The sequence below is a fragment of the Lissotriton helveticus genome, chromosome 7 (genome assembly GCF_964261635.1).
Source record: "Lissotriton helveticus chromosome 7, aLisHel1.1, whole genome shotgun sequence".
Taxonomy (NCBI): domain Eukaryota; kingdom Metazoa; phylum Chordata; class Amphibia; order Caudata; family Salamandridae; genus Lissotriton; species Lissotriton helveticus.
The window spans coordinates 410,808,017-410,823,061 of record NC_136068.1 but is presented as its reverse complement, the minus strand read 5'-3'; the positions used below and the strand labels follow the sequence as shown (position 1 = coordinate 410,823,061).

The 15,045-nt window shown below is 45.2% G+C and overlaps 1 protein-coding gene across 1 annotated transcript in view; it reads left to right on the top strand.

Moving 5' to 3' along the window:
- LOC144769106 (uncharacterized) overlaps positions 1 to 15,045 on the top strand; it is a 362,128-nt gene that overhangs the window by 301,204 nt on the left and 45,879 nt on the right. Inside the window, exon 7 of the mRNA XM_078653109.1 lies at positions 14,017 to 14,049. Within this exon, the coding sequence (XP_078509235.1) occupies positions 14,017 to 14,049 (33 nt within the window). The remainder of the gene's footprint in view (positions 1 to 14,016; positions 14,050 to 15,045) is intronic.

Genomic DNA, 15,045 nt, shown 5'->3' with positions numbered 1-15,045 from the left:
TTGTTCTCACATATTAGAGGACCTTGGAATACATGACTTTCTTACTTCAGGATGTGCACTGTACTAAACCTTCTCCTGTGTATGATTTAATACACCATAATGGTGTCCATATATATTAGCAACTCAGACCACCCAAAGAGTGTACATAAGAAGTAACTTGCCTCTTGGTCAGTGTGGGTTGAAAGAAGCATGAGTGTTTCTTAAATTAATGTTTGAAAAATATCAATAAAACAAAACACTTTTCAATGCACTGACATAATCTGATGTACTAAGGTGAGCTGCATATTAATGAAATACACTTTTTGAATTTTGAAGCAGCTTTATCATATTTTTATAGATTTGTTGCAAGATGTTTTTAAAAATTAAAGTGTACCTTAAGTTAATTGGTGCATGAAACCTTAGTTACTTCCTTTCTATAACTTCAACTAACCTGAAAACAAATGCTGTCCCATTTATTTAACATCTTTTAATGTTAGGGCTGATTTGAGTAAACAGTAGCCCAGTGCTGCTGTTGACCAGGGGGCCGCATGTAAAGGTCAAGAGGTCCGCAAGCAGCCCCAGGGTTGTATTTTGACTATCACTGGGTTAAAGGAAACAAGTACTGGAACCAAGTAAAGGAAACAACTTAGCTGGGCCTAGATGGAGGGATCATCGTAGCAAGCAGTCCCCTCATTAACCCACATACATGCCACCATTTTAGAAGAGTGTGAGAAGTTGGCCTGATAGGTGATGTTTCCAATTCTGGAACCACCAGTTATCAGACCAAACAATCCCTTATGGTATCTGGTTGTAAGTCAACCTTATTAGAGAAGCTATCCTAGGGGTAGCATGGACTAAGCAGCCTAAAGGCTTAACTTAAGAGGTCGTGTTAAGTGAGCTGTTTTACCACATACAATCCTGTAATATCAAATGAAAGGACACCACACAAGTATATATTATACAAATATATGTATTTATTACTAAAAACAATCCCCAGTATTCTTTATGAATAAAGGGGCACAAGCGTTAAATCAAAAGCACAGTATAACATACAAAGTTGCACAAATATGGATGAGGGCGAGGGGCCACTCAGACCATATACTAAACAAGTGGTATAAGAGATACCAATCGAACAGTGGTTAGGCCTAGGGCCTAGGGAATCGCTGGGAGCAGTCGGGACAAGCAATGCTGAAGTCGGGAAAAGCCCGCGGGATTCGGGTGCAGTGCAGAAAGTGCACGCATGCATCAATGTTAACCAATGGTGCGTAAAAGTTACAAAGTTAAAGTTTAAGGACACTTCCGCTGAACTTAGAGGAACAAAACTTAAGACACAGACCCTAGAGGTGTGTACCAGTGTGGGAACACTGGCGTTGCTAGGTTACCTCACCCACAGGAAGCGGGTGCACAGGGTTGAAGTTGAGTCGGGTTTCGTCACGCAGGCTCTTGGTGCTTGGAGCTGAAAGGGCTGCAGGCGGGGTGAAAGAGAAGTGTCCGGTGGAGTCCAAGGGTGGACTCAAGTCGAAAAGTACCTGAAAGCAGAGGGGACAGAGTCTGGGTCACTCAGCAGTGACCAGGGTGGAACCAGGACGGAACCAGGCAATGTTGGGCGCAATCAGGTGGTTGTCGAGGAGCTTCTCTCTGCTGTCACGTGGGCTCTGGGGCATCTATGAAGTCCAGGAGCAGATCACGATCTGTCCCACGCAGGCTCTCGCCGTCGGCGCTGTCGGCTTCAAGATTGGAGCAAACAACACTTGGCAAAAGCAATCCACGCAGAACTGGGAGATTGCTTCTCACTCGAACCAGGAGGGTCAGAGTGGGGGCTCCTTTTCAGGGGAGCTGGTGCAAATCTGGAGCAACCAGAATCGCAAGTCAAATTTCAAGTTTCGTCGGCACAGGGGCCACAAGCCAGCTGGCAAGTGACCAGACCAATGCGTTGAGCCAAAAGAAGCAGAAGGGCCCCACGCAGCACTCGTCGAGTGTAGAGGGGTGAACTTCGGTGCAAGAGTGGCTCAGGGTTGGGGCTTCTCAAACCCCGTTGTACAGCTTCGAGGGTCACTTGTGGGCTGCACGGTCAGCGTCTCGTGGTCTTTCCAAGATGGCGTGCCCCACGCTTCCGGTCGCCTCCACGGGTCTCAGCTCTGCAGGGACTGTGGATCGGGCTGTTAGAAGGCAGGCAAGCTTGATCCCGTCGATCTCTGTTGCTCGAGTTCCGGCGGGAACTGCGACAAAGCAGACGTCGAGGGCTGGATGGTGCCTGTTTGCACAGGGTGGTCACTCCTTGACCACAAGGGAGATTCTTCAGTCTTCTACGTTGAGTAGGACGTCGAAGGGTCCAGAGTTTCGTTTCTTATGTTTCATTAGGATAATCTGAAGTGCTTTGGCACTGCTCCCAGTCTTATACTAATTTTGGGGGCTGGATTACCTGCTAGGTCCCCTCCTATGGGTGGGACCCAGGAAGTGGGTGGATACACCCCCTTCCTTTGATCCAGGCCACCCTGGCACGAGGGCTGGAGTGCCCCAGAACCGGTTTGGCCGGATTATGCAAGGGGCAGCCTTGTGCTCCCCATGCAGTGTGTGGTTTCTTTCAAACCTCCCTACTACAATCCACTATCTCCTGTCTGGGGGGGTGTAACACCTCCCTGCGACAGGAAACCCTTTGTCCAGGCCCCTTTGGCTGAGTTTCGGTCAGCTAGGTGATGTTTCCAATCCTGGAACCACCTGTTATCAGACCAAACAATCCCTTATGGTGTCTGGTTGTAAGTCAACCTTATTAGACAAGCTATCCTAGGGGTAGCATGGACTAAGCAGCCTAAAGGCTTAACTTAAGAGGTCGTGTTAAGCGAGCTGTTTTACCACATACAATCCTGTAATATCAAATGAAAGGACACCACACAAGTATATATTATAAAAATATATGTATTTATTACTAAAAACAATCCCCAGTATTCTTTATGAATAAAGGGGCACAAGCGTTAAATCAAAAGCACAGTATAACATACAAAGTTGCACAAATATGGATGAGGGCGAGGGGCCACTCAGACCATATACTAAACAAGTGGTATAAGAGAAACCAATCGAACAGTGGTTAGGCCTAGGGCCTAGGGAATCGCTGGGAGCAGTCGGGACAAGCAATGCTGAAGTCGGGAAAAGCCCGCGGGATTCGGGTGCAGTGCAGAAAGTGCACGCATGCATCAATGTTAACCAATGGTGCGTAAAAGTTACAAAGTTAAAGTTTAAGGACACTTCCGCTGAACCTAGAGGAACAAAACTTAAGACACAGACCCTAGAGGTGTGTACCAGTGTGGGAACACCGGCGTTGCAAGGTTACCTCACCCACAGGAAGCGGGTGCACAGGGTCGAAGTTGAGTCGGGTTTCGTCACGCAGGCTCTTGGTGCTTGGAGCTGAAAGGGCTGCAGGCGGGGTGAAAGAGAAGTGTCCGGTGGAGTCCAAGGGTGGACTCAAGTCGAAAAGTACCTGAAAGCAGAGGGGACAGAGTCTGGGTCACTCAGCAGTGACCAGGGTGGAACCAGGACGGAACCAGGCAATGTCGGGCGCAATCAGGTTGTTGTTGAGGAGCTTCTCTCCGCTGTCACGTGGGCTCTGGGGCATCTTCGAAGTCCAGGAGCAGGTCACGATCTGTCTCATGCAGGCTCTCGCCGTCGGCGCTGTCGGCTTCAAGATTGTAGCAAACAACACTTGGCAAAAGCAATCCACGCGGAACCGGGAGATTGCTTCTCACTCAAACCAGGAGGGTCAGAGTGGGGGCTCCTTTTCAGGGGAGCTGGTGCAAATCTGGAGCAACCAGAATCGCAAGTCGAATTTCAAGTTTCGTCAGCACAGGGGCCACAAGCCAGCTGGCAAGTGACCGGACCAACGCGTTGAGCCAAAAGAAGCAGAAGGGCCCCACGCAGCACTCGTCGAGTGTAGAGGGGTGAACTTCGGTGCAAGAGTGGCTCAGGGTTGGGGCTTCTCAAACCCCGTTGTACAGCTTCGAGGGTCACTCGTGGGCTGCACGGTCAGCGTCTCGTGGTCTTTCCAAGATGGCGTGCCCCACGCTTCCGGTCGCCTCCACGGGTCCCAGCTCTGCAGGGACTGTGGATCGGGCTGTTAGAAGGCAGGCAAGCTTGATCTCGATGATCTCTGTTGCTCGAGTTCCGGCGGGAACTGCAACAAAGCAGACGTCGAGGGCTGGATGGTGCCTGTTTGCACAGGGTGGTCACTCCTTGACCACAAGGGAGATTCTTCAGTCTTCTACGTTGAGTAGGACGTCGAAGGGTCCAGAGTTTTGTTTCTTATGTTTCATCAGGATAATCTGAAGTGCTTTGGCACTGCTCCCAGTCTTATACTAATTTTGGGGGCTGGATTACCTGCTAGGTCCCCTCCTATGGGTGGGACCCAGGAAGTGGGTGGATACACCCCCTTCCTTTGATCCAGGCCGCCCTGGCACGAGGGCTGGAGTGCCCCAGAACCGGTTTGGCCGGATTATGCAAGGGGCAGCCTTGTGCTCCCCATGCAGTGTCTGGTTTCTTTCAAACCTCCCTGCTACAATCCACTATCTCCTGTCTGGGGGGGTGTAACACCTCCCTGCGACAGGAAACCCTTTGTCCAGGCCCCTTTGGCTGAGTTTCGGTCAGCTTCAGGGGGTCAGACTCGTGTCTGTGGCAGAGGCATCCATTTTGTGGATCCAAGGTCCTTTTAGAAATTAACCGCATTTAAGTAAAGTAACATGTCTTACCCCTCTAGAGGGGTGGAATGCTATCCCCGTCGCCAGAACTGGCGAGGGGATAGTATTCCAAATCGTATGACACCTTACACGACATGTTTTGATAAAGCCAAACCAAAGTTGCTATATAACCGCGAGGATTATAATGCACTTAAGAGTATATGGTATGGCATTATCCTAAAACAGCTTAGGGATTTGTTCCCGACGACTGCAGACAGGCTCAGCTCATGCTAGAGCTCCATCTCACAGTAAACCACGCACTCTGCCTCCAGTATTGATAAGGCCTTCCATAGGAGTGGCTCACAGGTTTATATGTGTCCAGATATAGGTTTAGATATAGGTATACTATATCTAAGCAAGGGGTGATTACACCACCTTACCCCAGCTGAGTGATCAGCCAGTTGTGTCAATTTAAGAACCAGCCAGGGGTGGCAAAAGATATGCTGCAGCCCCTGGTAGGCCTTGGTGGCACCTATGCCCTGGGCACCTATAGTGCATGGTACAGGGGCTGACAAGGAGTCCATTTCCAATTGTGGTATGTACCTAGGGTACATGGAATCCATTTTACAGAGCGAGCAGATGGCCTGGGGCCCTGATTAACAGGGAACCAGGTCAACTAAGTCAAAAACCAGCTAAACACAAGGCAAAAAATCTGGGGTAACCATAGTCAGGTAGCCACCTTCCTACAAAGAGTAAAATGGGAGAATTTAGAAAAATAATCAGTAGAATGTATTTCTCCCATTAACTATATCAAGGCCTGTTGTCAAGTATGGGACTTGAAAGTGTGGTGCTGCAGAACCGTATATCAGAAATGCCGATACATATTTTTTTCCCTTTCCTGTGAGGAGCACGGATAAAGCACTATGGCAGGCAGGGAGCACGTGACAAAAATGCTGTGCAGTGTCCTGCAGGGGCAGGTTATTGGTAGTGAATATTGCAAGTCTCATTAGACCAGTACCAGTGGGCAGAAGCCCACTGAGGAATTGGGTTTTTGAATGCAGAAATCATGAGGGGGAGACTAGACTTGTAATCAGAAGTTGCTTGATACTTGGCACAACTTCAGTAGGTGGGTTAGAAACGGCAGGGAAGAGGGATGGAGGGGGGTTAGAAACAATGGACAGCGGGAGGGTGGGTTAAGGAGAGTGGGACAAGGGCAGGGAGTGGGTTTTGAAAAAAGAAAGGCGAGCAGGTGGATTTTTAAAGTAACGGAGGTCTGTGGAGGGTGGTTTAGCGCACTCAATTGTGCCATGTCATAAACATCCATTCACAACCTGAACTCACCAAGGCACCCACATGTGCCTCAGTTTATAGTACGCCCTATCGAAGTTATAAAATGTGCTATATGCTGCATGAAAAAATACTTAAGAAACAATATCTGGAAAAAACAAATACTCTTGGGTTATTCCGAATGAAGTGCACATGTGAAATGAAAAAGGCACTGCATCAATATCTTAAGGGTTTTTTCAATGTTTTTTTGAGACAAGGAGCTGCATTTAGTACCTGAAGGGGACCTTTTCAAAGTCACTATCTTATTTAAACCCTAGATCAGTGTTTCCTCAGAGCTTTAATGGCAGAATTGAAATTACATTTAGTAAGGTTGTCATCAAGGTTATCCTATGCTGCACCTACTGCTTGCACTAAAAAGAAGATATTGTTGACGTTTTTTGCCAGTACTGCATGGCCCATACGTAATAAAGAAAGGAGGTTACTGCCCAAGACAATGCCTACAAATATGGTAACTACCATATTTGTAGGCACAGCAGTCGATACAGCAGTCTCTTCAAACACAGACAATTTTTTTTAAAGTACGCAACCATTCATTAGACATTAAAGCATGAATATTAAGGAAGATCAACTCTCGGGAATTACATTTTGCTTAGGCAGTGATTGTTTAAGCTAAATGGAAAAGAAGTGCCTACGTTTTAAATGACAAATAGTCAGTGCAGCCGCAGAGGTATGGTACATGTGTTCCCTATATTTTAGCTAATTTCAAATTTCAAACTTTTTACAAACACGTATTACCCCAAGTCAAGCCTTTCGCTTGTAGCAACACAAAAGCAGGAAGGGTAAACTGCAGCAAAATTTCTACACATATGCTCTCTCAAAAACAGGAAAACCAACCACACCTCCTCTAAGCAGCAAAAGCATTACAGCGTGGGAAGCTTCAAAAGGCCCTGCCGCCATTTTTATGCGGCTCAGGTCTCTCCAGATAGTCGAAATACCCACCCCTTACCCTGGCCCCACTATTTGGCAACAAGAAAGATGGGAAAATTAGTGAGATTAGGAGGTGTGCTGACATCAAGCTAGCACCACCCCTAAGGTGGACTAGCTGATGTGGACCCCACTTTTCAGATTCCTCCATCTTGTTTTAGACAGGTTTAGCATTCTAGGGTCAGGATTATGTCCACTGCCACAGGGAGTGGTCATATAGAGGGTGTAGAAACACTTATGGTAGGCAGTCCATTGGCTACTAACTGTCCCTTTCCTTAAAGCCCGTAAATTGAGTATTTAGTTGCCACCCGTGCACCCAGGAACTCAGATTTAATAGATCAAGAGAAGAATGCTGAAGAAGAGTGACTGCCTGGTGAGAAGAGATGAGAACATTTGGTATGAAACCTGCCTGCTCACACCTCTCTCGGCAAATAACGATGGAGTGACTTGTCCTGCAAGCTGGAGAACTACTAAAGCCTTAGGGTAGCCTGCCAGCACTTTGAGAATTGCCTACAGACTCCCCTGGAGTAGAGGAACTACTCCCCTGCAGTTCGCAGGCACCAAGGAACAGAATCCGGTCCACCCCCTTGCAGCTCCCTGGCCCAACCGATGCCATCGATGACCAGGAGAAGGTACTCATCAGATCTGTTTCCCCACTGAGTGTGAAGACACCTGGACAAAGTGGAGCCATACAGCCCCAAACACCAACAGTGAGAGTCCAGTCCGGATTCCCACTGCACCATGACGGAGCAGCCATTGAGGAACGTCCGCATCAATGAGACCCACTTTGTGAGTGGCCCAGCTGTCCTGATTTTGCCCCTGCCAGCTGTTTGCCTCAAACTCCAAGGAGCATGTTTGCATACCAGCCTAGCTGCCCCAATCGCTCTGCACCGGAGCTTCCCTGCCTGGGTTCTAAAAAAAGTCTATGCCCCCTTGCTCCCTGACCCGTTGCAACCTAAGCCTCCATATGGAACCTCTCCCACTTGGCCCTTAATCTCCCTGTGCAGCCTGTTTCCAGGTGCCCCCTTCTTCACCTTAGCATGTCCAGCTACAACCTCGCCAGCACCCTGCTCCCTGTAAAACCCGGACAGTTGCAGAAGAACTACTGGTAGTACTTTGGGCCTTGGCCCACGATGACTCTGTACCCTGAAGGTGAACCCCCCTGAAACGGACTCTACCTACCTTTATGTATCTCTGACTTTTCCTGCCATAGAATTGCATTGTGCGTAAAAGCGCACAGGTTTGAAAATTTTACTTACGTGTGGCAATTTCAACATTACTTACTTTTGAACAAAGTGCTTGGTTTTACAAAAAATATAAAAATAAGTGTTATTTTGCTAATTTGGTTTTAGGTGTATTCTTTGAGTGAGTGTCTCATTTATCGCCCCTGTGAGTACAACAAATGCTTAGCACTACCCTCTGATAAGCCGAACTGCTCACCCACACTACCACAAAAGAGAGCGTTAGCATTATCTACTTTAGTCTCTGTAAGCTAATTAGGGATCCATGGAACTCTCTACACAGTGTACTTATTTTTAGTGCACAAGACAGAGATACAGCTGCCTACAATGTGTATGTATAAAACATATAACTAAAGGAACTTGAGGGTATACACCCCAAATGCAAATATTATATAAACATTAAGGGGGAAGGGATGGGGATTCTACCCGTAAATAAAAATGACATTAAAATATAATAAAACGTAAATGTGTATGTGGATATACACCTATATACCATATGTGCAAACACCTAAGGGAAAGCAGATAAAACATATAAAGATGGAGTTGAGTGGTGTTTACCTAAAAATAAAATTTAAAAAACCCCAGAACAGAACAAATACATATATACATAGACAATTAGTTTGAGGGTTTATGAATATATGTGGTTTGTGAATACAAATACATATGGAAAGAGAAACATACATACATACATATAAAAAATGAAATTAAATAAAAAGCTATTTAGGAAAGGGTAAAATGTGTGATAAGAGTCCCTTGCTTGCTGTGCCATGCCAGGGTTTAGACTGATTTGCATACGGCTGGGTCCAAACTGGGGTGATGCGGCGAGCAAAATAACGATGGATTAGAAGAGTGTTTGAAATGTTTCACCATTTTGTCCATCTTTTTATTTTATGATGTTGCTGGGTTGCTATGTGTACCCTAGGTGGCTAAGGGTATGCCTAGACCTGGGTCCCTTGCTCACAATGCCACTGGATTCAAGGTAGCCTGGCTGATGAGGGATGATGCCATGAAACCGGTCCCAGGATACTTGTTTCTGGTCCAGGGGAAGACGTGGCTGGGCAGTTCAGGCTAGACTGTTCCCATGGGGAGCAGGGTCAAGACTGATTTGCATATTATTGGGTCCAAACTGGGGTGACTTGGCGATCAAACTAACAATGGATTAAACCCAGATCTGTAACTGTTGTTGAGTTTTTGAAATGTTTCAACACTCCGTCTATAATTATATTTTGTGATTTTGCTACTTGATGGAACTCATGGGCTGGAAGGTTTGATATAATGTATTTCATTTGTGTTTGGTCTTCATTGTCAAACCTAATGTTTGTGTTCTTTAGCATGCATAGGTTTTTGTAATTTAGTTTGGTTCTAATAGCCACATTTGTTTTCCAATAATTCTTTAATACAATGACTGAACATCATTGGAACAGTAAGTGTGAAAAATAACCGGAACTTAAATGCAGGAGAATAAAATGCATAAAAGACAAGGGCCTATCCACAGTAAAGATAAAGATGTGCAGTTATTTATGTCTATGTAGTGTCACAGTATGCCTTCAAGAACCATACCAGTGTTTTACCAGGCTGATAGTCTTCCCAAAAGGTTCTGGACCAAGCTTTTCTGTCCAAATGTAGTGCTTGTGTTCTGCCAGTCCCTGACCTCTTTCCAGTTATCCTGCATTTTAAGTAATGTCCATTTGTCCTTGCTTAAGGCATAATCATTTTCAGGACACTTGAGTTGACTCTTCAGTTGCCCCAATCATGTATGCAGTGATCTGAGGATACCCGCCTCATTAGAGATGCACAAGAACCCACATTCCACCAAAGGTAATTAATAATTATCCATTATCACTGTAATGAAAACCAGCCTGCCAACCCACTCTCGCAGCAAATTGTAATAGTGCAGAGGGTGACAGCAGTGCAAGCACCGAGAGTACTCAGACCATTAAATCGAAGTGAGTGAACACAATCATTTTTTTGAAGTAGCAAAATAATCAGCTTTCAGAGCAACAATATCTAATTGGTACCCGCACTAGGACCATACATTCCCTATATCATTTAGACCATATACATCACAACAGATGTAACAAGAGAGTTCTCTGATTGGTGGGTGAATATTCCTTAAACCTTCTGAAAACAGAGTGAATAAATAGCATTGTATATTATCAGTAGCAATATATTCAACTTTTAGACCAACTTAATCTTGTGGACATCTAGATTAAGAGCATATGTTCAGAAGATCCAATACAAAGTGCACATCACTGAAGACATCACATCATAACACGCTGATGGGGGCCTGATGACTACCTGAACAATATCACTAGAACCAGCTGTTGCAAATCTCCGATCCCCACAGGTTGGTGACTGCTGGAGGGAGATATTGTTCTTCTCCTAGGCTTGAAATATGTTTCAACAAACTCCAGTACTGATTTTTGTTGGTTTAATAACAATTCCCATTATACTCCACTCTAGGTTTGGCTGGATAGAACATGGAGTATTTGACAAATGTCTTATGCAGCATCCTCTTGACCAATTGAAAACAATTTTCTGGTTTATTGGACCAGCGACGTAGAGTCCAGGGAGACCATCCTATTTGAGGTCGGGATTTACTGTGTTTAGGCTATGAACCACATACATATCCTTGTAGTTAAGTATGAGTGTATTTATTGGTCTTGTGTTCTGATCTGGCTTGGGTGCCAGGGATTTGTGTGCATTCTCCACAATGAACACCTGAGAAAAGCCTTCACGACCAATCAGGGATTCCAGCATGCCTTCCACAACCTTTCTCATATTAGAAACAGTTTCAGACTCTGCAACACACATAACACGGTTTTTATCGTGACGTAAGCGCCCCACCCGATCTTTATTCTTCCGCTTCGCCTTTTTGATCTCATGCTCCAGTTTGCCTGGGTGTCTATTGAATCCCGAGTAGAGCCATCTACATCTAAAATCCTCTCCTCTAAAGTGGGAAGGCACATATCATGCTTATCAAGTGGCTACTTAAATTGATATGTCATAGCTAAATTTTCTACAATTGCATCACTATTGAATTACAAAAATTAAAAACAAATACATTAATTTAAAGTACAACTTGAAAGCTGGAGTTTATTAAATGCAACTTGAATCTACATATATTACCTTCCTTATGCATATATATACCTTCTATGTACTCATGTATCTATATATTTATGACTTGGATTCTAATGGGGTATATCCAATGCACTACCCTTTATCTCACCCTATACAGCCCTCAATGTATCCTTTACCTCAACTCTCCGACTCATCTCAAACTTCATTCAACTACTCTTTCCAGTGCACTGCCCTATGACTCACCCTAATCCTTTATCAATATATCCTTCATCACCACGCTCTCATTTATCTTAAACTCCATACCACTACTATGTTCCCCAAAATAACCCTTTCTAGACTCTTCCCTCCTCTACCCCTCCTTGCATCATCTCATACCTCTTTTACTATTCAGATCTCCCAAACAAGCCTTCCCTCTGACCCTTACCCCTCCCACTCCCCTATACTCATCCCAAACCCCATCCTACTTCTATGAACTAAAAAAGAACATTCTAGACCCTTCCCTCTTCTATCCCTCCACTATTCCTTTTCAATCGAAATAATAGATTAGCACGTCAACCACTCAAATTAATTTCATGTTTCCCTAAACTAATTCCCCACAAATCCTGTTTGGGTTCCAAAGTAGCATGCTACTCACCGAAACGTGCTTCAACACCTCAACAGGGGTAGAAAGAGCTATTTAAATGAATGCAAACATTTGTCCTCTTCTTGCCCTCTGCTGTCCTTCTCAATCCAAATAGCAGACTAACATACTAACATATTCACTGCTCAAATTACTTTCATATTTCACTATGCTAATTCACCACTTACCTTTATGGGTTCAAAGCGATTTGAAGTCTCGTCTAGGGTTGTAGGCACTATATAAATACAATTACAATACAATACAATACATTCATTCGCAATTATTACTTGAAATTCTCAGGTATTTAATAATTTGATACAGCCTGTTTGCTTGTTGCTGCCTTTACCTTGCAGCAGATCTTGGACAACGCGTGCTGAGGTTAAATTTTTGAGCACCAAGAAAGTGGAAAGAGTCTGAACAAGGACTGGTGTGAGGTTGGTGTGGTGATTCAAAACTAGGGCAAGCGGGAGGGGGGGTAGGTGAAAATAACAGCAAGAGGGATGAAGGAGTGGTGAGTCATAATAACAGCGAGCGGGAGGAGAGTGTGGGGTGGTGGGTTAAAAGAAAGGCAAGTAGAAGGGGATTGGGTCAAAGCAATGGCTAACGAGGGAATGGAGGGAGGGGTCAAAACAATGTCTAACGGATGAGGAATGAGTCAAAACAATGACAAGCGGGGAGGAGGATTTAAAACAATGACAATCAGCAAGGGAGGGGGTGTCAAAGCAAAGACAAACGGGGAGTTAAAGGAGTCAAAACAATGATGAGCAGGGAGTGGGAGGAGTCAACTCAATGACGAGGGATGTCAGGTATTTAATTTTGCTCAGCGATTGATTATTTAAGCTAAATGGAAAAGAAGAGCATATGTCTTAAAGAAGAAATAGTCAATGCAGCCACTGAGGTTTCAGTACGTGTGTTCCTTATATTTTAGTCAATGTAAATTCTTTTACGAAAAGTCGTTCCATCAATTCGAGCCTTTCAATCATTGTCAACACCAAACCAGAAAGGGTAAACTGCAGCAGATTTTGTGCACAAATGCACTCCCAGAAACAGGAAAACCAACATTACTCTGTAAATATTGCCTGATATTCTCAGATATTTTACAGTCTGATATGGCTTGTTGCTGTTTTTAGTGTGCAGCAGATCTTGAACAAAGCATGCTGAGGTTCGATCTTTGAGCATCTAGAAAGCAGACAGAGGTTGAACAATGACAGACAGGGGGAGGGTATGGTGATTCAAAACAACAGCAGGTGAAACAGTGGTGGATGAAAACAGTGGCTAGCAGTAGGCAGGAAGTGATGGGTCCAAAAAGTAACAAGCGTGAGGAAGGCGGTGTGATGGGTCAAAAGAACGGTGAGCCGAAGGGGGTTGGATCAAAACAATGGCTAGCAGGGGGAAGTAGGGGTGAATACAATGATGAGCGGGTTCAAAACAATGATGAACGGGGAGGGAGAGGTGGGACAAAGGAACGACAAGCAGCAGGAGACGAGGGGTGAAGACAAGGGACTGCTGAGACAGGCACTCAAAGTGAGTTGAAGCCCCCCCCCAAAAAAAAAAACCAATACCTGCAGAGGCCTACTTGCCAGTGGAAGAATACTTGCCACAGTAAGCAGTAATTAGTCCAGGCTCAACTGCCGGGACAAAGACAGAAGCCCAGGAGGAATGCCGGAGGAGAGGGTGGGCAATGACCAGCAGGAAGCAAGAAAACAAGTGCAACGTGGGACCAACCAATTGCATGTAAAGATAAGAAATGGGCTGGCTCAAAGATACTTTTAAGATTTTGTTTCCCTTACAGAACCTAAACATTGCCCCCTACCCCATCACATTTCGAAATCAGTCTACAAAACTTTGTAATCATAGACCAAACATTCAATATAAAGCCCAGAGTTCGGTGTGGGACAATGCAGATATTCATAAGTTAAAAATGTGCAAAGGGAACCATTTCATTTTAGTTGCTATACATTTCAAAATAGGTAGGTACGTTTACAACAAAAATGTGACAGATTAGTTAGAGTATTCAGCCTATTGGCTTGTACAAGGAAGACACAGGCATGGTGGACATGAGTGTTTAAAAAGGCAAATCCAACAAGTTAAAAATGTAAAATACATGACAAATTATCAGTACTGACTCCTCCTTTTAACAATACATCTGATCTCCTTACAGATGCTGACAGCCATGGAAGCTATGTCAATATCCGTAAGTACTCACCCAATTCCTGGACAAAGAGGTGTGGGTAGGACACTAGAGGGGTTATGTATAAGAAGCTTCTTAAGAAATAGGGTGTGAACTTGTAAAGTAAGTACTTGCATACCTATCCAACTGCAAGTGAGGGAGCCCAGCATTTAAAGATACCCATGATGCTGTGTGTGGATAGCGAGTAGTGAACTGATATGACAGTTGCTGAAAAGACAGAGTTATAGAAGGGATAAGTGAACCACACAGTGTGAAGATTGATAGCTCACCTGAAGAGATTGCAAACAAAATGAGAACCCCATGAAGCATGAGTAGGGATACTTTCAGAGGAAGTAGGTTCACTACTGGGGTGTGTTATGTTTTTTTTTAATATATTATATGGGTGTGACTGTCCTGAGCCTCGGCGAAGCGGTCGCTGCCCTCGCTGCTCCCTGCACATCAGCTGGTATCGTTACGATCACGCTCTGCACGCATTGCTCGCACTGGTAGAAGCTGCTAGGCATTGTAGCGATCCATTACCTGACTGTAGCGCCTATTACCTGACTTGCTTCGCACTGCAGATTGATTAAAGATTGTAGCGCTGTACTTTGGAGACCGTGCATAGATATTTACTGCACCATTATTTCTTGTCTGTGTCACCCGCTTTGCCTGCTCTGTTTACTGTTATCTGACTGTGCTGACCAGTCTATTAGCGCTTCTTTTAGGCCGTACCCCATCTCGTCCTGTAGCGCTTTTTGGCTCGCTGCCATTTTGTCTGTTTGTTTGTTGTTCTGCCTCACAGACCGGCTATCCGCCCCGCACCCGCCTCCCAGCTGCTCCTCCCTCGCCCCTCCCCCCTCCACTATCTATATATGACAGATGCTTTTACGCGCAGCGTTCACGCGCAGCGATCGCGCCCTATGCGCGCCGAAGGTGCGCCAAAGGTAAGCCCGTCTACGCTTGTCCGCGCCTGGACCGCGCCCAGCGCCAGACCCCCTGGTCCCCGCAAAATCCCCTCCA